The sequence below is a fragment of the Ostrea edulis genome, chromosome 6, assembly GCF_947568905.1.
Source record: "Ostrea edulis chromosome 6, xbOstEdul1.1, whole genome shotgun sequence".
In the NCBI taxonomy this organism is placed as follows: Eukaryota; Metazoa; Mollusca; class Bivalvia; order Ostreida; family Ostreidae; genus Ostrea; species Ostrea edulis.
The window spans coordinates 35,986,497-36,014,383 of record NC_079169.1 but is presented as its reverse complement, the minus strand read 5'-3'; the positions used below and the strand labels follow the sequence as shown (position 1 = coordinate 36,014,383).

Genomic DNA, 27,887 nt, shown 5'->3' with positions numbered 1-27,887 from the left:
ATTCAAAGAAATGATCAATTTTACTTTTTTGTTTGTTCGACAGTGACATTAAAATGTTCCGAATTAGACGAACTGCTTGTACGACTTACTCTTTATGAAAGTTACGCATGCGTGTATTTTGTTACTTCTCAGAACGTCACAACAAAAATAGAACGTCGTCATTAGACGGGGAAGGTAAATTTTCGTTAGATATTACATTTGTTAAACTTCAGGGAATATAAATAACATGTACTTATTTTGATATTTTGTGTAGTGTTTTAGCGAAAAATCTCAATTTTATCCGTTGATACAAGGGGTTCTTTATAAAATACTGTTGTGTTTACAAATAATTACAATCTATTTTTAGAATTGATAAACTTTCACACGCAATATACATATTACAACATATTTATGATTATGAATATCCCTTAGGAAGCGTATTTGTTGTTATACGGAAGATCGTGTCTTCATAATAAGATCCTTTACAGTTTGTAACCTTGGCAAGGCTTGGGAAAACAATTTTCTAGGTAGGGGCCTATTTGGATATAAACGAAAACATGTGATTTGGGCTTATTTTGTTATATTTAACGTGTAGGCCTATATTTCAGTTTCATTTGTCAGTGTGTCAAATCAATATATGCCAGTTATGTGGTAACATCAATAAAAAATTGAATTTCAATTATACCGAGCAAAGCTCGGACGGGCCAAAGGCCCGTCCGCGAAGCAAGGCTCTAAAGGTAACACGTATGTAAAAGAAAAAAGTCAAATTCAGCCAAAGAAAAAGAGATAATCTCTATATACGTTCACTGAAATTTTCGTGATCCATATGGGCGCCGCCATTTATTTTTTCATTACCTGCTTCAACAGTTATTCGTAATTTATTTTGAATGCCAATAATAGAAGACTCTGACGTGCAATTCGTAATTTAAACACTCAGTTTGTTCAAAGTAAATAGTATAATTATCATTATAACAGGTTTTAGCAAATAATTACATATAAAACCGTAATACGACTAAATAGATGAACGAGTTCATGATTTTCTTTGAATAAGAATATGCGATAAAATTACGGTTACTTTTTTACCATTTTGAATTTATTGGTTAATTTTGTTTAGTTTTATAACGACCTTTTTCATTGCATACGGAATGTATTATTGTTGTAAAAATAATTGTTTGCTTTGAAAAAGAGAAAAAAGTCGAGGCTAAATGTGACGTCACAATGCACAGTTTACGTCGCCTTGCGTTTTATTTCCCGCGCCCAATGGATAGGCGGATCCTGTAAAACTGTTCTCCCCATATAAACCCCTTTAATATTGAGATCTTACTGGGTTATCAACGCAAGGAAAATTTCATTAAAAATATATATTTTTAAATGAATCATAATCTACCGTACTTGACGGAATTATGATTACCACTTGGGACACTCCAATGACCATTACATGCTGCAGCTTCGCTCGGTCCAACGGTCACACCGTATACATATTATGGTTTAAAAGGGCTGGTAAATATTATCACACGAGTCATTATAAATTTATCCTGAAGCTCAGTGTTTGGATTTTTGGCTGTGTCAGTGTGTGTACTTTCTTCTTCATTTATTTATAAACTTGCCAACTCGATGTTGATCAATGTAAGCAGTTTAAACTTTTGTAGAACAGAACAAAAAACATGGAAGAGGAGACAACAGGAAATTTGTCCCGACCAAGGGAGGCATCTCCCCAGAAACGCCCAGAGTTTGCGGCAGTGGTTTTTCAGTGCATTCCCGAGACCTACCCTGCTGATGCCCACATTGAATGCCGCTACACCATAACCCCTGACCTCATTCCAACATCACGAGACTGGGTTGGTCTGTACAAAGTGGGCTGGATGACGACTCGTGATTACTACTACTATGAGTGGGCACAGACACCAGCAGGATACGAGGCAGGGAAGGAAGTGGAATCCAGTATATTATTTCCAGGTATGACATCAAGTATTATCTCAATGTCTTTAGAAGGCAGTGTTTTTACCTAGTGTGCCCCTTTGAATTTTAAAAAGATAGGTGACAGATGTATTTTTATAGGAATGTTTGAAATTTGTGGTAGTACCACCTCCACCAGAATTTCATCTGATTCTTACATTTCCTAGACTCTGACTACAGTACAACTGTCAATTTTTCCGTTCCATAAAATCCTTGCCTTTATAGTTATAAATTTCTTCACACACTATTTTCTGAAACATTTATCTGACATAACATTATAAATATAAAAAAAATCCCATTCATATATTAGAAAGAAGAAAAACAATAATTATTCATTGATTAAAAACTGTCATCACTAGACTAAGTACTTCTGAAAAATCAGATCTCAAAATCAAACCACTTAGTTTTATAAATTTTAAGGATTTTAGTCAGTTTAAATGTTTTGGTTTGATTTTTATGTGAACTCTTTTATGTACTAAATCAGATTTGATATTCTTGCAAGATTTTAACCAATGAAATCTGAAGTTGTACTATTTCATTCTGAGAATTTAACGGTAGACCGATAGACCGCGGCTATGCCAAATGAGGTCGGGCCATGCCATGTGCAAATAAGATATCTCGAATTGTCTATGCCAAATTCTAAGAAACAAAGGAATAATTATGATACGTGTGTGATAATGCACTTAGAATAAATATTTTCCCTTACAATCGTCAAAATCTATTTTTGTGACCTGGATTTCCCTCCGTTAATTTTAGAGTATACAACTTAAGCGTCTAAGCGGTTTGAAGATTATGACTAGTGCTCTAGACAAATTTTTCAACATACGATTGGTATGTCTTTAAGTGTCGATGCTTTTTTTTTTTATCAGCATTGATGAATTGTATTGGGATCGATTTTTAAACAAAAATTTTCCACAACAATATAAATAGAGTTATCTTAATTTTTCTTTATTTCTCAAATATTCAAGTATTGCAAGAATGTCAAAACAAAATATTATACGTTCAACTTAGCAAAAATAATTTTGAGGTGAAGGTCAAACAAACGGCATGTATATGATTCTGCAGTTAAAGTATTTTCTGGACAGTGATTATGATTATGATAAGCAAAATGAAAATTTAAGAAAGCGAGGACAAATATCAATAGATTAAATGTAGCATTGGAAATGGAATATGAAGTTGAATAAAAAAAAAACCCAAAGTTTGTTAATAACTATTTTTTCTCGATATATGTGTTATTTTTGTCGTCAAATTTTGGTCAGGTCTATGCCAAATGCCAATGGTCTATGCCACATCAAAAAGACATAGACATATTGTCTATGCCATTAAAAGTTAAATTCTCAGACTGCTGTTTATACAGTACTAGTACTGAATCATTGGTATAACTGTATGAGGATAGGTGTTGTGTGTGAGCAGAGAATGTTTCAATACAAATTCTACACATCTTCAATGACAGTTCATATTTCAATTCAATGAAACACAATATTGTCAAAGCAACTTTGATAATGTCATTCAATTCTTTCCAACTTTAAATTTGCAACGTACAACATACCTATTAGAATATAACTTTTTGTCGGAAATTATCAAACGATCTTCTTTGAACATTTTTTAATCTGAAATTGACAATGAATTTCATCATTAACAATTATCAGTAAGATGTTATTTAAAAATTGACAGATATTTTGTTCAGCAGGGTTTAATTTTGTCTATTGATTCTAGTGATTTGTTGACATTATTAAATAGTTTGATCTAAAAGTTTAGTTTCTGTTCTTTTTTTTTCAGTATTATACATGTATTTGTAACAGAAAATTTCTCATTGTTGTAGAAAAGATACATAAATGTATGTAGAGCATGGGTTCTTCTTTAACTCATCTTTCTTGGGGAAGGGGGTGTTAAATATTCAAGAAAAGTAAAGAAAAATTGTAATGTTTATATTGTCATGAATTAGAGCAAAAGATACAAAAGCTGATTGATTGAATATTGTTTAACGTCCCTCTCGAGAACATTTCACTGATATGGAGACATCACCACTGCTGGTGAACCTGGGCTGCAAAATTTAGGCCTGTGCTCGGCACTTATGGTCATTGAGCACTGGGAGGGATCTTTATCGTGCCACACCTGCTTTGACACGAGACCTTGGTTTTTGTGGTCTCGTCCGAAGGACTGCCCCATTTAGTCGCCTCTTACAACAAGCAAGGAGGTACTGAGGACCTATTCTAACCCTGTAAGGTTCAATTTTGAAAACTAAAAGAACAGAAAAATATCTTTCATTAACTGTCCTGGCATTGCCTAAGTTTACTGTCATCACGAAAATTAAGATTTGACATTTTTACATTTGGAAATTTTTGGGCAGATTTTGGGATTTGCAGAAAAAGTTAAGATATTTTCCATTGGGAAACCCCTCCCATCCCCCCAAAAAATATAAATCTTATATTTATGTAATATTTATTTAAAACTACACATGATTTATTACCAACCAAGTAAGTCATCTTAGATATGATAATTCACTGGATTAGTTCTTTTAATTATTTATACATTGTACATTTTCAGCTCATAAGCTTCCGGGAGAAGATGGGGAATTTTACCAGTTCTGTTATGTCACCAGCTCTGGACAAATTCGTGGGGCCAGCACACCTTTCCAGTTTAAAAATCCCAGTGCTGATGACTTTGTGGAACTGGACGATGAAGAGACAAACATGCTAGTTATCCGCTCTAAGACCATGGTACTGGAGGAAAACATTCAGAAGCTTCAGGCTGAGCAGGAAGCTCTGGTTCTAGGTAAGATTTGGGATAAGCAGGAAGCTCTGGTTCTAGGTAAGATTTGGGTTAAGCAGGAAGCTCTGGTTCTAGGTAAGATTTGGGTTAAGCAGGAAGCTCTGGTTCTAGGTAAGATTTGGGTTAAGCAGGAAGCTCTGGTTCTAGGTAAGATTTGGGTTAAGCAGGAAGCTCTGGTTCTAGGTAAGATTTGGGATAAGCAGGAAGCTCTGGTTCTAGGTAAGATTTGGGTTAAACAGGAAGCTCTGGTTCTAGGTAAGATTTGGGATAAGCAGGAAGCTCTGGTTCTAGGTAAGATTTGGGTTAAGCAGGAAGCTCTGGTTCTAGGTAAGATTTGGGTTAAGCAGGAAGCTCTGGTTCTAGGTAAGATTTGGGTTAAGCAAGAAGCTCTGGTTCTAGGTAAGATTTGGGATAAGCAGGAAGCTCTGGTTTGAGCAGAAAACTCTGGTTTTAGTGAAGATTCATATAAAACAATAAGCTCCCATTCAAACAGAAGATTATTAGAGCTGAAATGATATGCCCCCTTCATGAAATGATACATATTGCAATACTTATGCGACGATTCATTACTTTCAATATGATACAATTTACAGAAGAAACCAATAATGACATTGAAGAAAAGTTTGATAACCAAGATTCAAAATCTTAATTTTAAAAGCAGAGTGTTCACAAACTGCCAAATGGTAAGATGACTGATAGCTCTGTAGTTTAAACTGATAAAGTTCATAATCATATTCGTCAGACTCAAGGCAAACAACAGTCTGAACATTATTCGACGCTATTTTGTCCCTTATGCAGGTAAAAAATATAATAAGTACAGGCTGAACCTGACATATTTTACTGAACCCGTTTGTAATAAACATATTGAACCAAAAATCGAGGCATTGAATCAAGCATTTATATTGAACAGTATCAATATTTTGGTGAATTTTTTCAGCCCTAAAGATTATGGCTCTAGGTACAATGACACACTGAATCACTTATATTTTCTGCAAATTTACTTTGTGAAATTCTTTTATGAGATGTTCTTTTCAACAGTATACATGTATAAAAATTATATGTGCATGTACATGAAATAAATGTTCATGATACATGTATACATAGATGTATAATCTTGGTTTTCATGAGAAGACACCTTTGTGAATTTTTCTGAAAACAAAGTTTTTTCTTATGAAAGGTAATTTACAGTAACTGTTGAATTTTTATAAAGTCTCTATAGTTTAGAAACTCAAATAAACAAGTTGTATTATTGAGGATGTGTTATGGGGTTTTGTGATTGAGCAGAATCATAAAATCAAGGGATCATTGGAATACAGTTTTGTTGTTTTGTTTCATAAGAGGAAAAAATGCAAGTGTATTTTTGGCAAAATCATGACTTTTAATGACCACAGAATAGTAAGTTGATATGATCTTTTTCTCTACAGGCCAGAAGGAGCTGGAGTGTGAGAGAGATGGCCTACTGTCCAGATTGTCTGAGATGGACAAACAGCTGCAGGTACTAACCATCGATTTATCTTAATTTAGTATGGGAGAGACCCTCTGTTGTTCAAACTGTGAGAGTGGACAGACAGCTATGGGCACTGACCATTGATTTTGCTGACACTATTTTGTGTCACCTTCCTCACTTTATATCATGTGCACCACACATATTTGCTGGTGCACCAGGACAAAAACAAATTGTTTATTTTATTTAAAAGTTTGCTTAAACTTGTAAACTGGGAAAAGTATTTAAAGTCTTTGGAAAAGAGTGGAATATTGTTCATTTGTCAATGAAAATAACACCTCAAAGTAACAAGTAAAATAATGCTAGTCTACACCTGCTACACTTCTTCCACCACAAATGAAGAAGACCAAAGATTAAGTTTGAGATAGGGCTTTGTTGACCTATTTTTAAAAGAGCAAATTTCAGGGATTTGACTGTTCTCCAGACTGATTTTGGCTATCTCTGCAACGATTGAATAAGAGTATAGTTTATTGAATTGATAAGCAAATATTCTGAATATAGTATAGATTCAAATTTGTTTAAACCATAACTCCTGCAGTGCCAGGGTGGGAACAAACAAAGGGTTTGCAGTATTACACAGGAATAACTTATTATCTCACAATCTGCACATTCATTCAATTTATGAAATTAATATACAAACATCCTAATGTAGTGTACATGTAAGTTCAAGTTTGTTTACACCATAACACAAACGGTCAGAAATTCAATTATCTTTTTAGGACTAAAAGGTTACATTTTGTCAAAATAATATAAGCATATTCATGTATTGGAGATTAAAGCTTGTTCAGGACAAGAGTGGGTGTGTGGGTGTTGAATGAAATTTTTTCAGACCCTGTTCCCCCTCCCTTCTTCAGGGCAGTGGCTGTTGTCATATAATTGGAATGTGAAGTTTACTTGGGCTAATGCAACTGATTGGGTGAGAAGTTTGGCCAATGGATTCTGCCCCCTCCCCCCTTCTCATGAACTCATAGTAAACATTATTTCCCACCATTGTCAGGTTCTGACAGAGGATAACAAAAGGTTACAGGACCAGGTGATGGCTGGAGAGAACTACATCAAGCAACTCAACCAAGAGGCCCGGGACATGATGGTAACCCAGGAAGCTCTACAGACAAAGCAGGAGACACTGTCAACTGTACGTAGTGTGAGGAAGTTAGAGTGTTAAATACTGTCAAAAGTCCGTAGTGTGAGGAAGTTAGTGTGTTAAACACTGTCAAAAATCTGTAGTGTGAGGAAGTTAGTGTGTTAAACACTGTCAAAAATCTGTAGTGTGAGGAAGTTAGTGTGTTAAACACTGTCAAAAGTCCGTAGTGTGAGGAAGTTAGTGTGTTAAACACTGTCAAAAGTCCATAGTGTGAGGAAGTTAGAGTGTTAAATACTGTCAAAAGTCCGTAGTGTGAGGAAGTTAGTGTGTTAAACACTGTCAAAAGTCCATAGTGTGAGGAAGTTAGTGTGTTAAACACTGTCAAAAGTCTGTAGTGTGAGGAAGTTAGTGTGTTAAACACTGTCAAAAATCTGTAGTGTGAGGAAGTTAGTGTGTTAAACACTGTCAAAAGTCCGTAGTGTGAGGAAGTTAGTGTGTTAAACACTGTCAAAAGTCTGTAGTGTGAAGAAGTTAGAGATTAAACACTGTCAAAAGTCCATAGTGTGAGGAAGTTAGAGTGTTAAACACTGTCAAAAGTCTGTAGTGTGAGGAAGTTGGTGTGTTAAACACTGTCAAAAGTCCGTAGTGTGAGGGAAGTTAGAGTGTTAAACACTGTCAAAAGTCCGTAGTGTGAGGAAGTTAGTAGGTTAAACACTGTCAAAAGTCTGTAGTGTGAGGAAGTTAGTAGGTTAAACACTGTCAACACTATTCAGTTATTGACTGCGTTCAAGGACAACATCTGTTTTGTTTGACCGGCTGAGGGCAACAGATCCGTTCTCAGGTCAAACAAAAACAGCTGTTGTCCAAGGACACAGTCTATAACTGTTTTGTTTTTATTAGATGCACATGGTTTGTTATTTCGAACAGGACAATTTGATTGCGTACACTTTTCACCATATCCACATGTTTAAGAGAAACGTACCCAATATCCTAATTAATATTAATAGCTTTTCATTGATATATTGTTCGAAAGTATTTTATGCAATGTAGATTGCATTTTTTATGTTTCTGCTCACCATCTAATAAATTCTGGTATTTCATCATCAGTTAAATTGGTGAAACTTCCCATTGCATAAACGTAGTAGCAGACCAAGAATCACATGTCTTGTAGAGCCAATAGAAATAGGGCAGACTATTGCCCGGTCAACAATTGGACTGGTCAATAGATCCCGAGTTTGAGAGTTGGTTTAACAGTATGAATGTTGGTTCTAAATTTTGCTCCCCACCTCAACGCAAAAGGGGACATAGAAATAACGGTATCCGTGTGTCCATCTATCCCACTTGACTTTGTGGATGCAACTCCTGGGAAACCGCTCGGTATATTTTGTTCAAATTTTGTAGGATGGTTAGTCACCGTGTAGTTGATCATTTTGCTACGTCATTTTGGTTTGACAAATTTTACAGGAGTTATAGTGCTTTGTTGAATTTGTATATGCTACACTATAGGAATACTTTGTGGACACAACTCCTCAGAAATCGCACAATGGATTTTGTCCAAATTCTCCATATGTAGTTGATCATATTGTGCCGCCATTTTAATTTGACAAATTTTACAGGAGTTATGGGATTTCATTGAATTTGTACATGCTACACTATAGGAATACTTTGTGGATGCAACTCCCAGAAATTGCTCAATGTATTTTGTTAAAATTTTTGTAGAATTGTTATTCATCATAGGTAGTTTTAATTCGACAAATTTTACAGGAGTTGGGGGACATGGCTTCATGTAACAATCTTGTATATAGGAAAAAACTGAAGGTGTATAACAAATTGTATTATTATGCCCTTATTGATATAATTCTGAACAAAAATTTAAAGTAGAAAACTTATGAGACAATGTCATTCTGTAGAGTTACACATGATTCCCACACTTGACATCGAACACCAGTCTGTGGAATTTGCAGAGCTAGAAATGTTTATCACATGTTCTGAAGTCTTATTTCTGTATTGATGGATCCTGTGTGAGACAATAGATTTGCTGTTTTACAGAAAGCTAGTGATACAGAAACCAAGCTGGCAGAGAAAGATGAGGCTCTCAAGGGGTTACAGGTCATCCTGATGAAAATGACTGGAGAAAAAGATGAGTTAGCTGGAGAGAACCGAACACTCAAGGAACAAATGGAGCTGTATAAGGTAGGTGTTGAAATTCCTAGTGAGAACCGAACTCTCAAGGAACTAATGGAGCTGTATAAGGTAGGTGTTGAAATTCCTAGTGAGAACCAAACTCGCAAGGAACAAGTGGAGCTGTATAAGGTAGGTGTTGAAATTCATAGTGAGAACCAAACTCTCAAGGAACTAATGGAGCTGTATACCGTATATACTCGCCTATAAGTCGGATTTTTGAGAGTCAATTTTTGGTCCAAAACTCTATGTCCGACTTATAGACGCGTCCAAAGAAGATTGGTATTTTTCTGGGAGGCGTAATGTAATGGGTTTTTTTTAAACAACTCCGACGATTATCATGGACTACCACACAAATGATTATTGTTCACAAATATCTAGACATAGTGTATTGTTTATGCATTTTAAAATCATGTATAAAGTACAAGTATTTACATATTTTTGTTTAGTTAAAAATTATTTACCCGTAACTAATACTTTCAATTCAACTCATTTATCGTTTATCGATAAAATTGAATCACGAACCCGATTTAATATTAAAATATTCATATTTATACCGACTGAAATATATTTCATAAAAAAATGAATATTGTTAACAGATAATTTAGATCATCATTCTTGACTCTTAAAAACTCTATTGTTGATACAATGAATTATACCCGAATCCCACAGTAACAGTTTTCACGAGGCGCGTGCCACTAAGTAAACACGGTGTCAGGTACTGATAATTAGGAGACCATAATTGCTTAGATAAACAAGGGATCATTGCCCATAACAGATCAAGGGTTGCATTTAAACCCCTAACACATATGGCTTGGATATTGAGCACCCCATAATTATCAATTTCTCGAAATATTTGTTGAAACATAGGTAAAAACATTAGAGCATTGACTTGAAATTGTCAACCGATTCTGACAAAAATTTGTACCGACTTATAAGCGGGTCAATGGCAAATTCCTACAAAATAACCCTAAAAAATACAACCGACTTATAGGCGGACCGACTTATAGGCGAGTATAAACGGTAAGTAAAGTGTCAAGTTTATTAGTGAGGGGAGAAACAACACTAGGTAGGTGTAAACTAAACTGATGAGTATGATGGCCATGTAATGCAGAGAAATTATGTATGACTGACCAGCTGAAACAAACATTATTTAGAATGTTGGTATTTCTTTTTGCTTGATTTAGAATCACTTCACGACATCGGAGAGTTCAGCTCAGGAATATGGACGGCAGATGGAGGAGATGAAGGTGGAACATAGAAAGGTGGAAGCTCAAGTGGCAGAACTAAAGCATCAGGTGGAGGAGAAAAAACATGAGCTGGGGGAGGCATGCAAAAAACTAGAACAACAACAGACAGTGTCCAGGGAGGACAAGGTGTGTAGAAGTTAGAACATCACTCAAAATAGGGAGGACAGGGTGTGTAGAAGTTAGAACATCACTCAAAACAGGCGGGACAGGGTGTGTAGAAGTTAGAACATCACTCAAAACAGGGGGGACAAAGTGTGTAGAAGTAGAAGTTAGAACATCACTCAAAACAGGCGGGACAGGGTGTGTAGAAGTTAGAACATCACTCAAAACAGGGGGGACAAGGTGTGTAGAAGTAGAAGTTATAACATCACTCAAAACAGGGGGGGGGGGGGGGGGGGGGGGGGGGGGGGGGACAAGGTGTGTAGAAGTTAGAACATCACTCAAAACAGGGGGGGGGGGGGGGGGGACGACAGGGTGTGTAGAAGTTAGAACATCACTCAAAACAGGGGGGGGGGGGGGGGGCAAGGTGTGTAGAAGTTAAAACATCACTCAAAACAGGGGGAGGGGGGGGAGGGGGGGAGGACAGGGTGTGTAGAAGTTAGAACATCACTCAAAACAGGGGGGGGGGGGGGGGGGGGGGGACAGGGTGTGTAGAAGTTAGAACATCATTCAAAACAGGGGGACAAGGTGTGTAGAAGTTAGAACTTCAATCAAAACAGGGAGGACAGGGTGTGTAGAAGTTAGAACATCACTCAAAACAGGGGGGACAAGGTGTGTAGAAGTAGAAGTTAGAACATCACTGAAAACAGGGAGGACAGGGTGTGTAGAAGTTAGAACATCACTCAAAACAGGGGGGGGGGTGGGGGGGGCAAGGTGTGTAGAAGTTAAAACATCACTCAAAACAGGGGGGGGGGGGGGGGGGGGCAGGGTGTGTAGAAGTTAGAACATCACTCAAAACAGGGGGGACAAGCTTTGTAGGTGTGTAGAAATTAATACATCACTCAAAATAGGGAGAACAAGATGTGTAGAAGTTAGAACATCACTCAAAACAGGGAGGACAAGCTTTGTAGGTGTGTAGAAATTAATACATCACTCAAAATAGGGAGAACAAGATGTGTAGAAGTTAGAACATCACTCAAAATAGGGAGGACAAGCTTTGTAAGCATGTAAACATTAAAACATCACTCAAATCATGGAGGACAAGGTTTGTAAGCATGTAGAAATTAAAACAACACTCAAAACAAGGAGGACAACAGATATGCAATCATTTTATTCATTTTTTTCAAGCAGTAATCATGGTAATGTGATGTTACATTACGTATCATACATAATAAGGTGATGGTTTATTACAAAGTAACACAAGAATGTAAATATTTTACATACATGCAGTAATATGAAGATTTAATATCACAATGTAACATGAAGATATATCAATGTCACATGAAGATATATCAATGTCACATGAAGATGTATCACAATGTCACATGAAGACGTTATATAAATATTGCATGTAGTTAAGGGTAACATTGAAAATTTTCACCCCGAGAAAACCATTGTCAACCGAGGCGCAGCTGAGGTTGATAATGGTTTCTCGAGGGGTGAAAATTTCAATGTTACCCTCAACTACATGCAATATTTGTTTTATTATACTGAATGTTATGTAAACTGGAAAGCAGAAAAACTTACGTCTGTTGACATTTGATCAATCACTGTCATGCGATATTTAGTATTTCGATGCGGGTACTCGCGTTTATTACAAACGCTCAAACGACGTCGTCTAGCAATCTACGGCGAACCGTACACACATAAATTTGACGCATGTGATAATTTTTTATAATATCACCCGTTGTCAAGTACTGTTACCCGTTGCTAGATACTATCACTCTGGGGCGCGTGTTTTCTGTTCTCAGAGGGTAACAATATGTTTTTTCAAATGCTTCTCGACCAATCAGGTTCGAGTATTTTACATGATAGTATAATAAATCACAATGTCACATGAAGACGTATCACATGAAGATATATCAATGTCACATGAAGATGTATCACAATGTCACATGAAGACGTATCACAATGTCACATGAAAACGTATCACAATGTCACATGAAAACGTATCATGAAAACGTATCACAATGTCACATGAAAACGTATCACAATGTCACATGAAAACGTATCACAATGTCACATGAAGATCTATTACAATGTCACATAAAGGTGTTTTACAAGGTAACAAGTTACATATCAGTTAGTGACATCACTCAATCCCTATCAATCAAGAGGTGAGAAATAATTCCTGCAATGGACATGGTAATCATGATACATATAACTGGCATTTAATTACTGTTTTATTTATAGGACCAGATTGACTCCCTGACAGAAAAACTGCGGAACACTGAAGATAAGCTTGATGCTGCGGAAAAAGTTAAAATCATTCTGCAAGAGGAAATCAAATCCTATGAAGAGATGAACAAGAAGATGTCGAATGATCTGGAAGTAAGACAAACTTGTAGTCATCAGTGCGACATAATCTTCATAATAAGACATGTAGTTGTTGGAAGGAATCTTTATTATAAGAGCTGTAGTTGTAAAATAAATAAAGTCTTCATTATAAGACCTGTAGTTGTAAAGTAAAGACTTCATTATAAGAGCTGTAGTTGTAAAATAAAGTCTTTATTATAAGAGCTGTAGTTGTAAAATAAATAAAGTCTTCATTATAAGATGTGTAGTTGTAAAATAAATAAAGTCTTCATTATAAGATGTGTAGCTGTAAAATAAAGTCTTCATTATAAGATGTGTAGTTGTAAAATTAAGTCTTCATTATAAGATGTGTAGTTGTAAAATTAAGTCTTCATTATAAAACGTGTAGTTGTAAAATAAATAAAGTCTTCATTATAAGACATGTACTTGTAAAATAAATAAAGTCTTCATTATAAGACGTGTAGTTGAGGAACCAACTTTTCATTTTAAGACCTGTAGTTGTGAGATGAAGTTTTTACTTATCTGTACAGGATGTGCACTTCTTGTAGAGGAATTCATACTTTAACGCCTTTGGCGACAAACCAAAAGCACTAATTTATAGTTGCATTGAAATATGGAGGCTGAAGTGAAATAGTTAAATTTTTATACCCCCCGAACGAAGTTCGGAGGGGGGGGGGTATCTAGGAATCACTCTGTCCGTCTGTCTGTGCAGATATGTGTCCGGGCCATAACTTCTTTGTTCTTTGACTTAGGCATACCATATTTGGCACACAGGTGGATCACCATGAGACAATGTGTCATGTACTTCATGACCTCTATATGACCTTGACCTCAAGGTCAAAATTAAATGTTTTTTTTACAATGGATTTGTGTCCGGGCCATAACTTCTTTGTTCTTTGACATAGGCATACCATATTTGACACATGAGTGTATCACCATGAGACGATGTGTCGGTTACTTTCATGACCTCTATATGACCTTGAACTTTGACCTTAAGGTCAAAATTGATTATAGGGTTTTGACATAGTCATACCATAAGACATGGGTGTATCACCATGAGACTATGTGTCATGTACATTCATGACCTCTATGACCTTGACCTTTGATCTCAAGGTCAAAATTATAGGTTTATGCCATGGAAATGTGTTCGGACTATATCTTCCATTTTCTTCTACAAAGGCATGCCATATTTTTACACTCAGGAAAGAGGTAATTTATACCTATTAACAACACCCTTTAGGAGATTGGGGTAAGTGGGGGTATTCTAAGTGAGCATTGCTCACAGTACCTCTTGTTTTGTTTATGATATACACGTAAATGCCTAATGAATGGTGCAAACAAAATTTCCTTAAGGCCAATTTAACCTAATTGATAGATTATCATCTCTGCCCGCCCCTTAAAAATCGGCCCACCCGGAATTTTTTTATTTTGCGGAACTTGTGATTTCCGGAAAATTTTCATGTCCGACTCCGGTATTTGCACTTCTTGTTTACATTTCCGGTATAGCAACGTAAAAAGCCACGCGAAGAAAATAGATCACACTATGGTTTTCTTAATTTCTCACCTTACAGGCGTAAATGAAAGGAAAGGACTAATGTGCTTCATGTCTTGAAGTTTGATATCTTTCTGTGTTTGAAATTAAAGCTTAACCTGGAATTCGTCTGTGAAATAAGCATAGGTCCATCTGACATTAAATGATCCACTACTTGTTTGCCATTGATATTTTTCTCAGAAAATAAAAATAAAAAAATAAAATCCTCCCACCCGCCCCATACTTTTTTGTGACCCTAGATGATAATCTGCTAATTTTAAAAGTTGAATTGGCCTAATCAACCTTAACTTATATCTCTTTTATAACTCAAGAAAATAAAATGAAAGTTATACTGTGCTTAATAAAAGTATATAATTTATGTTAAATGATTCAGTGGAATTTACTCACGCAAAATGGTGCCACTTTATAGATGGTTATATTTTTATAAAGAATAACTATTTGTATTGAAAAAATAATGAAAAGATGTATTAGATGTTTGGGATGTTAATGTTGGTTCTGTTGATACCTATTATTCGAAGTGAAGGTATAATAGCATGTGAATTGTGTTGCAGAGGTCCGAGGGACAAAGCTATGCCCTAAAACAACAGCTGGCCCAAATGGAAGATGAAATGAGCCGAGAAACAGAATTACTGAGAGCAGAAGTTGTCTCGACCCAGCATGATCTCAAACTAGCACTACAGGTAAGGTTGAATTATAGGTGCAATACATTCATTGTAGTGTACTTCAACACAATGAAAATCCGCCAGGAAAAAAGGATCAACACTATCATAAGATCTGTCAACATTTCAGACTAATTTTTTCAGAAAAGTGCCAAATATTTGTGGGTATTGTCTGTACATTATATATGTATCTGTCTGTTGACAGTCTGTCGTCACACTATATTATACTGTGTGTCTGTCTATAGGAGAAGAACAAGCTCCAGGAGGAGATTGAGGAGCTGAACCAGAGTAAGGACACAACAGAAAGTTCTGTGTCCTCTCTACACTGTCTGAAGCTCGCCCAGGCCAGTCTGAAGGAGAGATACTCCAAAATGGAACAGAACTACTCAGAACTCCACACTGAGTTATCAAAGAGGAAGGTAAGGCAGTGTTAAATAAAATGAAAGAGTAGGGCTCTGTAGAAGTCCAGATAGACAAGTAACCACAGGGGAAGGTAAGGCTGTGTCTAATAGGATAAGGGGAGGGTGTAATACGGAACTCCAGATGAGTAACCAAAACAGAAGTTAAGGCTGTGTCTAATAGGATGAGGGGAGGGTGTAATACGGAACTCCAGATGAGTAACCAGAGAGTAAGGTAGAGCTTGTCAAATAGGATGACAGAGCAGGGATATATGGAACTCCAGTTGAGTAACCAAAAAGAAAGATAAAACTCTGTTGGATAGGTTTACTCCAAACTGGAGCCGAGCTACACGGAGATCAACAGTGAGTGAATAAGCAGAGAAACGTTGAATATGAAGCAGTTGGTAAACCTTAAAGAAAACAAGATTAGGGGTCTGTAAAAACAGCCAATACACACTGTAAATGTCTGTAAAGTCATCTAAAGCATTATCGTTAAAGAGGTTGTCTAAAACGTTAATAGTAAAGTGCACTTTGTTAACAGTGAACATGTTTTCAAATTGTAGAAGGACAATTCTCAACACATGAGGGAACTCAAGCGAGAAATCGAGGACCTGAAGGAACGACTTAACATGGCTGCCGAGGAGTATAAAGCCCTATACATTGAAAAGAGAAAATACCAAAAGACAGCGGAAAAGTTACAGAAAAGTAATTATATATACTTGTATGATACAGTAAATTTTCATCAGAGCAAATACTAAACAGAGACTAAGTACTGTATATAATGAGTATTTATCTGTATACAATAAGTATAACAAATACTAAATAGAGACTAAGTACTATATACAATAAGTATTTAATATCTGTATACAATAAGTATTTATCATAACAAATACTAAACAGAGACTAAGTACTGTATACAATAAGTATTTATCATTACATATACTTAACAGACTAAGTACTGTATACAATAAGTATTTATCATTACATATACTAAACAGAGACAAGTACTGTATACAATAAGTATTTAATATACTTAACAGACTAAGTACTGTATACAATAAGTATTTATCATTACATATACTAAACAAAGACAAGTACTGTATACAATAAGTATTTATCATTACATATACTAAACAAAGACAAGTACTGTATACAATAAGTATTTATCATAACAAATACTTAACAGAGACTAAGTACTGTATACAATAAGTATTTATCATTACATATACTAAACAGAGACAAGTACTGTATACAATAAGTATTTATCATTACATATACTAAACAGAGACAAGTACTGTATACAATAAGTATTTATCATTACATATACTAAACAAAGACTAAGTTCTGTAAATAAGTATTTATCATTACATATACTAAACTGAGGCTAAGTACTGTATATAATAAGTATTTATCTGTATATAATAAGTATTTATCTGTATACAATAAGTATAACAAATACTTAACTGAGACTAAGTACTGTACCCAGCTTTATTTTTACTAGTGTTTTATGTTTACTACTGTTTTACTCTGCTCCCAGAGATTGAAGATTTGGGGGTAATGGGGAGGTAGTAATCTTTTTTTTTTTTATCTGTTTGTCTTTTTGTTTACATGATGATTTTTACTTTGGTTATTACTAATCCAGACAGGTTCTTCAGATTTGGTGAATGGAAAGGTCAAGATTTCAAAGTCATGTGATTAATAGTGATAGGGTCAAATTTGCCAAAATTGAGCTTGCACAAACTACACTGGAAGTTCACAAATATTTTGTTTTCACAAAAGGAAAATATGGTGAAATTAACATGACCAAGCCTTTATATATGATATGTTATGACAAATCATGAATTCACATAGGATGTGAAAACAGATTTTACATGTGTACATCAAAATAGCCTGGAGTGGATTCTAAGATCGACATATTAATGCTGTTAGGGTATAAGTGATGTATGAAGCAAATGGAATAAAAAATTGGAAAACTATTGAAAATTATGTTTCAATGTTTCAGATACATTGTAATATAATTTTGATATCGTGTTTGTGAAGTTAGGCTAGATGATTTAACTTTGATGATATGTTTCAGAAGTGGGACTGGATTGTTCGAGGGACTCTTTCCAGAATTCCTTACCCGAGGTGACTCGGGAGGTGATGCAGACACAAGCAGTATCAGGTAGTGTAAACTTTAAAGCAGTGGTTACTTTTGTCCATGATACAGAACAGTATTATTGTATACAAAAATAGATTCAGCATTCAGCTTCATAAACCAAGCTCTTATTTAACTTCAAACCAAATTGTTTGACTGGAAAATTGCAGCTTTGGCTTGCAACCGTAAACACTCAAACAGATCATTGTGTTTTCAGTGTGCAATGGTTTAAGTCTAAATTCATATTCACCCCCAGCATATTCTGATAAAAAAAAGGACATTTCTGATTGATAGATGAGCAGTATCTGCTGTTATAATGTGAATTGAGCTGTTTGTTGTGATACCGGACTATTCCAACTGAATATGCTGCAATAGAATCTATAATGAAATCTGTTATTATGCAATGAAAAGCCCAACAATTACTGTTCTTGTATGATAAAGGTCTGTGTTCAGTATCACCTGAGTCAAAGATTACTGTACGCTACTTATTTTAGCCATTTGATATTTTAGAGCTTTTCAAACTATCCACGAGCTCTTTGAACGTGACTTGATCCCAGGTTTCTGCTAAGAACCAACATTCTGTTGATATTAATTTCCAGTACATGTACATGCCATTATAAGCACATACACTGTAGTACATTTCCAGTATTGACTTACTTGACTTACTTAATTCCTTCTCCCCTCGTGGAGAATAGGGCCATGAACAAGTCCTCTCCATTTACTTCTATCCTGGGCTGATCTGGCTTCCTCTGTCCATGACCCAAAACCTAGTTCTTTCCTCTCTCTTTCTATTGTTCTTCTCCATGTTTCCTTCGGTCTTACTCTCTTTCTTTTCCTTCGGTCTTACTCTCTTTCTTTTTCCTTCTGGTGTCCAACTAAGGGCTACATATGGGTGTGTTCTTTTATCCATCCGTAGCACATGTCCAATCCACTGCCATCTGCATGTTTTTATCATAGTGCTGATCTTTGATACTCCTGCTATCTCTACATTTCCAGTATAACTGTATAGAATTCCGTAAACTGTCCAGCAGTGTCTGTCTTCAATAATCAGCCATTATTACTTTGTTCTGAAGATTCCCAGTCATTGCCTGAGATAACAGCCAAGGAAGGGTCAGTAACCAAGCTTCAGAGTGATGTAGATGACGTGTCCAAGCTTCAGAGTGATCTAGATGATGTGTCTGCAGAACTACAGAAAAGAAATGAGAAAAAGAACAAGTAAGATATCACAGTAAAGAAAGTATCTCATTCAGTGAGATATCTATAGTTTAGTATCTAGATGAGAAAGGTTTATCATTAAATGAGATATGTATATTTAAGCTAGGTATCTAGATAAGGAAGATTTATCATTGGGATATCTATGAGTAAGGTATCTCAATAAGGCAGGCTTTCATTAATTTAGATATTTGTAAATTAGGTATGTCAGTAACAGTGATTCGGATTGGCGTCAGCCATCTGCAAATGGCCGATAAATATTGAAAATGGCCGACTAAAATTCTCCAGAAAGGCCAACATGGCCTATGAAATTTTCGTTTTTCTGTCAGTATGACCGATCATATTTTAGTGTTTATCGGCCTCAGGAAAATAACCGCTATCCGTCTTGGTTTGTCATAATACAAGTACTCATTCGATCGTTTGTAAAGAAGATTTTGAATGGTTTTCGAAAATTCTTCCCGTCCAATCAAAATTACTTAAAATTGGTGCCCTTGTTGATCTCGCTTGTGTTTGCAACAATCAGCGGGGGGAAAGCTTTGAAAAAAATGGCTTCAAGAAAGAGAATCCGGTTTGATGATCATGATTGGCAACAAACCCTATTAAACATCAGATTTTCCGGTTGCGGTAGCTCAGTGCTTCGTAACTAGGAGATCGTGACTCTAATTCCCGCTCGTGCCATAGCCACATCAAACCTAAGAAGTAAACATGGTTAGTGATTGCTCCTTCGCCAAACGGTCGTCATTTACTAGATTTAGAAGTGAGAATCACGGGTCTTTTGGATGCGACCTTAAAAACGGAGGTACTGTGTCGTGACGGGCGTTGGCACGTTAAATAGCCCTCACTGCTATGGTCCTGAGCTCTCAGCATAAGTCTAAATTTGTGATACTTCACCTACAACTAGTGACGTCTCAATTATCGACGGAATGAAAAACAAGCAAACAATAACAACAGCAAACAACACATTGCAACACAGGAACGACCGAAAAGAATTCCAAAACAGTTAACTGCAGTCATGATAATTAAACTGAAGAATTGAAAATAAAAAGTCAGTTTAATTTTTAAGTTTTGAGTTTATTTTGCAGCATTGCTTCATATGTATTTAGGGCCTAAAGTTTTCATGGAGTTAGGCCAAAATGGCCTATAATTTTTGTATCATTTAAGCTTTCTGTCCTATCAAATTGCATTCCAATCTGAATCACTGAGTAATAAAGGATATCATTAAGGTGATATCTGTAAGTTGGATATCTCGATAAGGAAGTTTCATCATTTACAGTGTGTGCCTAAGTGTAGCCTACAGTGTGTGTCTAAGTTTGGTGGACTATGTGTGTTTTAAGCCTACAGTGTGTGTCTAAGATTGGTTCACTGATAATTTTTTATTCTCCATCAGGTACAAGAAGATGTACAGTGAGGAGAAGGAGAGGATGGAAGTCCTTAGGAGACATTTCCACGACGAACTGAGGAAAAAAGATGAAGAAATCGAGCGCCTCAGAAAGCGCATGCAGGAGGTTACCTCAGAAACAGACATTAAAGTCTGGTCCTTGGAGGTAATTAATGCTGTCTAATCTAGTGGACACGATGTGTGGTAACACATGTCTCTGTATATATGATGATTATTTGTGTCGGAATTAAACCGTAAGTCACTGTTTGTGACAATCATATTTCTCTATGATCACTCATATTTAGCGCACACACTTAGAATACTTCATTGTATAGGAGCTATATTCTTTGCAAACTGAGGCTGTTAAGGTTTTACAGAATAAGTCAAAACTGTTTTTAACATTTTTTCAGAACAAATCAAGGCTGTTTAAAGTTTTGCAGAATTAAGTCATGATACTAAAATATGTTTGAATTCTTATCCAATTTCCCAATATGCACTCATTGATTAAGATGAGTCCAAATCTTATAAAATTATTTTTGATGAAATAGATCTGTTTGTTCTGCTGACCTTTTGGAGGCAATCTGTGGATTATATAATTATTCTGAATGAATGTACATGTAGCACCCATAAGATCATTTCTGAATATTATTAATTTCCAACATTTGTGACTCTTGTTCAATAATTGCAGAATTTTTTGGTGAGCAAAGACCAAACTATAGAAGAACTGAATCGTAAATTACGAGACAATGTTAAACTGCATGATGTAAGTTCAATTGTAGATTACAATACATATAATTATGTGCAAGATGATATGATATGAATCAAACACTACACAATGATACTAAACAAGAGAATATGTATAATTTGCTGATTCAATATTCAGCCAACCAAGAATGAACATGTGCTTACTGGAATATCACTTAAAGGGGGGTTGTTATAACTCATGTTAGACCCTCACCATAATTTACCATGTAATTGTTGTAATGCTGAAAATGTCAGGTGATAAGATGCATTATGTGTTCACTTAAATTTTATTAAAAGGATTATACATGTATCTCAGAGCCAATATTCCTGATGAGGTTATCCCACTTGAAACATACATGTAACTGACTATATTTAATTGGTTTAATCTACATCACATGATGTTGTGAATAGCTCCATTGTGTGCTTATAGCTAAGTTTGTTATGGTAAACAGAGGAAACAATGCAGTTCCATTAAAATCCATTCCAGTCATCAAGGCTTCCTGAATGTAACTAGAAATCATTTTCCACAGCTCTTTATATCATGTAGATCATACGTCTTGCTTAAATGCGATTAATGACTATCAAAATCATTCTCCAAATATTTTTGAAAAATTTGTGATATTTTTTTCACAATCGGTAAATGACAAGGAAAAATTCTGGGTGTGAAAAGGAGACCTGTATCAGAATTTATTTGTGACTTGTCAGATGTGAGCTTTCTTTTCACACCTATTTTTTTTTTAGTAACATGTGACCAGTTGACTGTGAATTACGCACTCCACATGATGATTAATTTGAATTTTAATCATCATTTTCATGCATGACTTCAAACTTCAATCTAAGACTTTAATTAATACATATTTCAGCGATTAATAGGAACTAAAATTATATATTTGGGAATGCTAATACGAACTTTAGCAAAAACAAGATGATTTTTCTAACAATTATTTTATCCATTCATTATAGGGTCCAGGAGAAACACGAACATCCATCAAGTCCCCCCCTGGGGCCCCATACCCTGTCTACATGTATGGCAATCCTTACCCTGGCTCCATACTCTACCCTGCTCCAATCGTGTACCCCCCAGTATCACCATGCCAGGGACCAGATGGAAAACCACTTCCTCCCCTCAGATATCCAGGTAACAACTCAGATATATAGTGAATTACTCAGATATCTGAATAACAACTCAGATATTTAGTGAATTACTCAGATATCTGAATAACAACTCAGATATTTAGTGAATTACACAAATATTCAAACAAAGACTCAGATATCTAGTGAATTACACAAATATTTTTAAAAAAAAGACTCAAATATCTAGTGAATTACTCAAATATTCAAATAACAACTCAGATGTGTAGTGAATTACCAGATATCCAGGTAACGACTCATATATCATGTAAATGACTAAAATGTCTGAATAACAACTTAGATATGCAATGAATAACTCAAATATCTGAATAACAACTCAGATATCTAGTGAATTACTCAGATATTCAGGTAACAAACTCAGATATCTAGTGAATTACACAGATATTTGAATAACAACTCAAATATTCAGTGATTTACTCAAATATCTGGGTAACAATTTAGACATAATATTATAGTGAATTACACAGATATCAAAATAACAACTTGGATATCTAGTGAATTACACAGATATCAGGTAACAACTTAGATATTTTGTGAATTATTCAGATATCATTTTAATATTACAACTCGGTTTCATAATGACACTTGTATAAAATACACACTTGTAAATTTTGAAACGTATTGTCCTTTTTCTGTCATATACACTGTACATGAACCAAAATGATAGATTTATGGAATAGATATGAAGTTTGAAAACTTCTACAAGTATTTATAAAATCTTTATTTTGTACAGGCATGGCTGCTTCTGCCCCAAATATTACCCATACCACATCCCGGACTGTACAGCCCTTGGTGTACCCTGACCCAGTCATTGTCAGACAACCAGCTCCTGTGAAATCAGTCAACCAGGACCATCTCTCTGGTGATCAGCAGGGTGTGACCAAGGACCAGAATGTTCCCTTGAAGCCATTACCAGCCCCACTAGTTCCAGAACGACTTCCATCTGCCAAACTCTCTGCAGTCAAGTCTGTTCTCATGGATGGAGGTACTGAATGTAATTAACAGAAACAATCTACATGTATAGTATTGTACAAAAAAACCCAGAAATTTTCTGTGGATATCTTTATGTCTATGAAAGCCTTTACATGAGCAATTTTTATCCACCCGCATAAAAATACGGGAGTATTATGTTATACCGCTGTCATCTTGTCTGTCTGTCTGTCCCTTTAACTTTGTCTTCGCAACTCCTCCTAAACCCTTTAGGAGATTTTGATGAAACTTGGTACAAAAAAAGATTACAATGTGGAGATGTGCATATTACAAGGGGAATGCTCTACCACTATTTTTGACGTAGTTTTTTGACGTATTTGGCCCTTGGACGTAGATTTATTTTATGCAAATACCTTTTCTTCGCAATTCCTCTTAAACGCTTTGGGGGTATTTGATGAAACTAATTACAAAGGAAGATTACAATAAGTAGATGTGCATATTACAAGGGGAATGCTGTCCCACTATTTTTGAAGGAGTTACAGCCCTTGGACTTAGATTTGTTTAATGCAAAATACATTGTTATTGCAACTCCGACGAAATCCTTTTGTGGATAATCCTTTCTTACTTGTTCAAATTCCTGGGTCAATAATGTATGCAGGCTTATCATTTAGCGGTGCCCTATTTTTACTTGATAAAGTGGATAAATGGACTATAAATAAGATTTCTAGCTAACATATCATTCCATGTAATGATGATATCAGTAGTGCATTTACATGGAAACTAAACAAAAAATGTCTCCATATGAACTAAAGTCACAGGTTGGAAATCCATCATGAAGATTTCAGAAATTTTTGTGGTAGTGTTACATGGCCTTCCTTCTAGCTCTGGCTAGTGAGTTAACCCTTTAGTTCAATCGGTAGAGCACTGGATTGTTGTGCCAGAGGTCATGGGTTCGATTCTCAGTAGAGGCATAAACCAGTCTCTGTAACATTCATGTAAAATTAATGATACATGTAATGCATTTGGTTGTTATAAAAACACTTTAAACTTGTGTCTTTGTTTTTATCTAGAAATCCGTTGAGCACTCAATATATTAAAAATGGCATTTTATGAAAATATTTAGTTATAAAAAGGCTAAACTTTACATACATTTAGGATTTTTCCCATTAAATTGATTAATGTCGCAAACAGCAATACACATTAGATATGACACGTCTAAGCACCATTACGAGGGATGTTGGAAAAATTGAGTTCCCTTTTAGGAGTGCAGTTAAAAAGTCTGGTCCATTTGTGCTTCATTAGTCTTGTATTTGTATAGTGTACAAGGAACCCGAGGAGTCAGTTTCTGTAGTAGCTAGCTGATAGAAATGTGTGCAACATGTACTAGCAGATTGATATACAAATATTGGAAGGAAAATCAAAAATGATAATAGTAATAATATAATAAAAGCTTAGCTCACAAAACTTTCCTTCAAGCATGGTACACCTTACTTAAATTTTTGTCTTTCACATCATGGGGTGTTTTATACAATGAAGCTTAAAAAAATTTAACAACCAATTTCTATAACAAAAAACTGTCGATTTCTATCAATCCAAAATTGTGTCCATGCACCTTTAAACAGAATGGATTTTCATACTGTGATTTTAATAAATAGTCAGTTGCTGAATTGTATAAACATTTTGTTGTAGCTCAGAAGATATGTTTTCTATTACAGACATCCCTGTGAGTGAAATCAGCGTGAACTATGGCAGTAACCACTTCAAGGTCACAGACGATGGGGAAGTGGTGGTTCCCACGGCCCCTCCTGCTTACTGTCATGGGGAGGAGAGGTTCGAGGATGCACTGGGTGAGGCCATGAAGATCTGCCCAGTTTGTAATGAGACATTCTCTGCCGACATTGACCAAGCCAACTTTGACGCTCACATACTGAGTCACGTTCAAAAAATCTGTCCGATCTGTCACAACATGATAGAAGAAGTGGACGACAATGGATTCGAATTTCACGTCAATCAGCACCTGGATAAAGACCAGAACCAGGAATAAAACTGGACAGGGACTGGAGTCTGGAATAAACCCAGACAAGGACCGGAATCTGGAATAAAGGACACTTAAACATACACTGTACCCAATACACATAATACATGAACACATCTTCTGACTACACATATCTTCGAGAAAACATTTTGTCTTCTTAAAAATATCACTATCCTATTAAGTTTGTAATGTTTTAAAAGATCAGGAACCATTCTGTAGAAAGATGGTCTGGAACCATTCTTCAGAAAGATGATCGTAATTGAAACAATCGATTTCACACGTACTGGTCATGTAAATAAAAACAATATACACAATATTTGTTGTACATGTAAATAAGACAGTGTGCACAGTCTTTGTAATAAGTTTGATCACTGAATAAATGTAAGGTGTGCTGTATTCTGTGATGTACGTGATGAGATTCCTGAAATTACCTTGTGGATTGATAGACAATGTATAGTAGAAGACATTGTCATTATTATCTAACCTTTATCTAGTACTGGGTATCTTTTCTGCGTTATATACAAATTGATCAGTCTGTATTCTGTGAAGTACTGTAGATTCCTCATTTTACACGAGAACTTAATATCGTGAAATGACTTGTAGACGTGAAATGACTCGTAGGCGAGAACATGAATTTGTGAGCGGACTGTTGATTAAGGAGTTTTAAGCAATATAAAGATATGAGAGAGTAATTTTATTTTACGAGTGATGCTTCTCGCAAAATTACGTGATAATGAATCCGTGTACCAGTTAGGAATCTACTGTATGTTAGTGTTGTGACATCCTGATTGTAAGTATACTTAGATGTGCATTGTGTGTATATATCTTTATTTTTCTTCTTCTGCTTTTCAGATGTGCTTTTTATTTGATGTGTTTCTTGTTTCATGTCATAAATGCATTTCTGACACAATGTTTAATCTGAAACTTTGCTGGATGAAGTACAAGTTTCTGAAGATTTAGTCTATCATTACAAACACAAGTAGTGTACAAGGAGAATGAAAGTAGAACTTTATTGATATGAATATTTTACTTATGCTTGTTGTTATGTAAGTTTTTGCCACTTCTGAAAATCAAATTGTAATATTTGAAATGTAACATTTATTTATCAGTGTCACGTTGCCTGACGTTGGTAAATTTTACGATTCGTATATGGTAAAGGTACATGAGTGATTTTAGTCAAATAGACGAGGAAATCAGAAGATTGATGTTTGAACAGTGAGAAAGGTCACATGACCTAAAGCAAATCACCGGTGGATCCAAGATTTGGAGGATGACTTTGTGTTTTATGAGCTTAAGAGCTCCTGTTATGCAACACTGTGGTTAAAATCTTTTTCTTTGCAACTTGGTTTATTTTGTAATCATATTTTAATTATACGGATCATTAATATTTAATGTTTACTTTGATGTTTGGAGAGGAAACTGATACTATGAAGTCGAGTAAAGGTTCGAGATATTTCCACGTATTAGTGATAAGACTGATTTTCCTTCAAGTGTAAATTAAATTCAATATACATAATCTGAACTTGTTCTCATTCAAGAGTATCTTGAGGTGTACTATGTCTCATGTTCGTTTTGGTGATACAATACTCCTTGTTTTAAAAGATATGCACAAGATTTCTCAATAATATACATGTATTTGATTTTTCATGACATTATAGGTACAATTCACATGCATCCTATCTTGTTTCTACAAAAAAGAAAACAATGGGGTACATTTCCAGGTTTGTTTCAGAGTTTATTGAGTTAGCGTATTTTGACAGTTCCTGGTTGTGGGAGATGGTAATGTAAAGTCAGCTAGATTGTATATATGGACAATACCAAGTTATTGTAGCAAAGAAGGAGAGAAAAATCTTTGGATTTTTTGTGGATTAAATTGAGTACCCTTGTAGTACTAATACCACTGAACTAAGCAGACTGACATTACATTATTACTACACAATACATTACAATATTACTACACAATACATTACAATATTACTACACAATACATTACTGTAACAATATTACTACACAATACAATATTACTACACAATACATTACAATATTACTACACAATACAATATTACTACACAATACATTACAATATTACTACACAATACATTGCAATATTACTACACAATACATTACAATATTACTACACAATACATTACAATATTACTACACAATACATTACAATATTACTACACAATACATTGCAATATTACTATACAATACATTACAATATTACTACACAATACATTACAATATTACACAATACATTGCAATATTACTACACAATACATTACAATATTACTACACAATACATTGCAATATTACTACACAATACATTACAATATTACTACACAATATATTACTATACAATACATTACAATATTACTACACAATATATTTTAAACCTACATCATACCAGAACTCTTCATAGAAAACAGATGGAAGTATAATTTTAGAAGAAAAAATCGATTCAAGAATGACCCGCCTTAACATACCCG

General features: G+C 35.2%; 1 protein-coding gene across 8 annotated transcripts; it reads left to right on the top strand.

Annotated features, from left to right (window-relative positions):
- Positions 1-70: 70 nt before the first annotated feature.
- LOC125683847 (tax1-binding protein 1 homolog) lies at positions 71-26,914 on the top strand. Of its 8 annotated transcripts, none has more exons than XM_056139436.1 (19): positions 83-174; positions 412-506; positions 1,629-1,935; positions 4,483-4,710; positions 6,132-6,202; positions 7,209-7,346; positions 9,345-9,488; positions 10,664-10,852; positions 13,079-13,216; positions 15,305-15,433; positions 15,658-15,831; positions 16,374-16,515; positions 17,888-17,974; positions 19,021-19,162; positions 20,547-20,703; positions 21,226-21,300; positions 22,245-22,419; positions 23,167-23,418; positions 25,079-26,914. In XM_056139436.1, the coding sequence occupies exons 3-19, from the start codon at positions 1,644-1,646 to the stop codon at positions 25,405-25,407; spliced, it is 2,862 nt and encodes a 953-aa protein (XP_055995411.1). In that variant the 5' UTR covers positions 83-174; positions 412-506; positions 1,629-1,643; the 3' UTR covers positions 25,408-26,914. The 8 variants fall into 8 exon arrangements, with proteins under 8 accessions (XP_055995408.1, XP_055995413.1, XP_055995410.1 ...); XM_056139437.1 differs by having other exon boundaries at positions 108-174; positions 1,634-1,935; XM_056139433.1 differs by lacking the exon at positions 412-506 and having other exon boundaries at positions 71-174.
- The last annotated feature ends 973 nt before the right edge of the window (positions 26,915-27,887 follow it).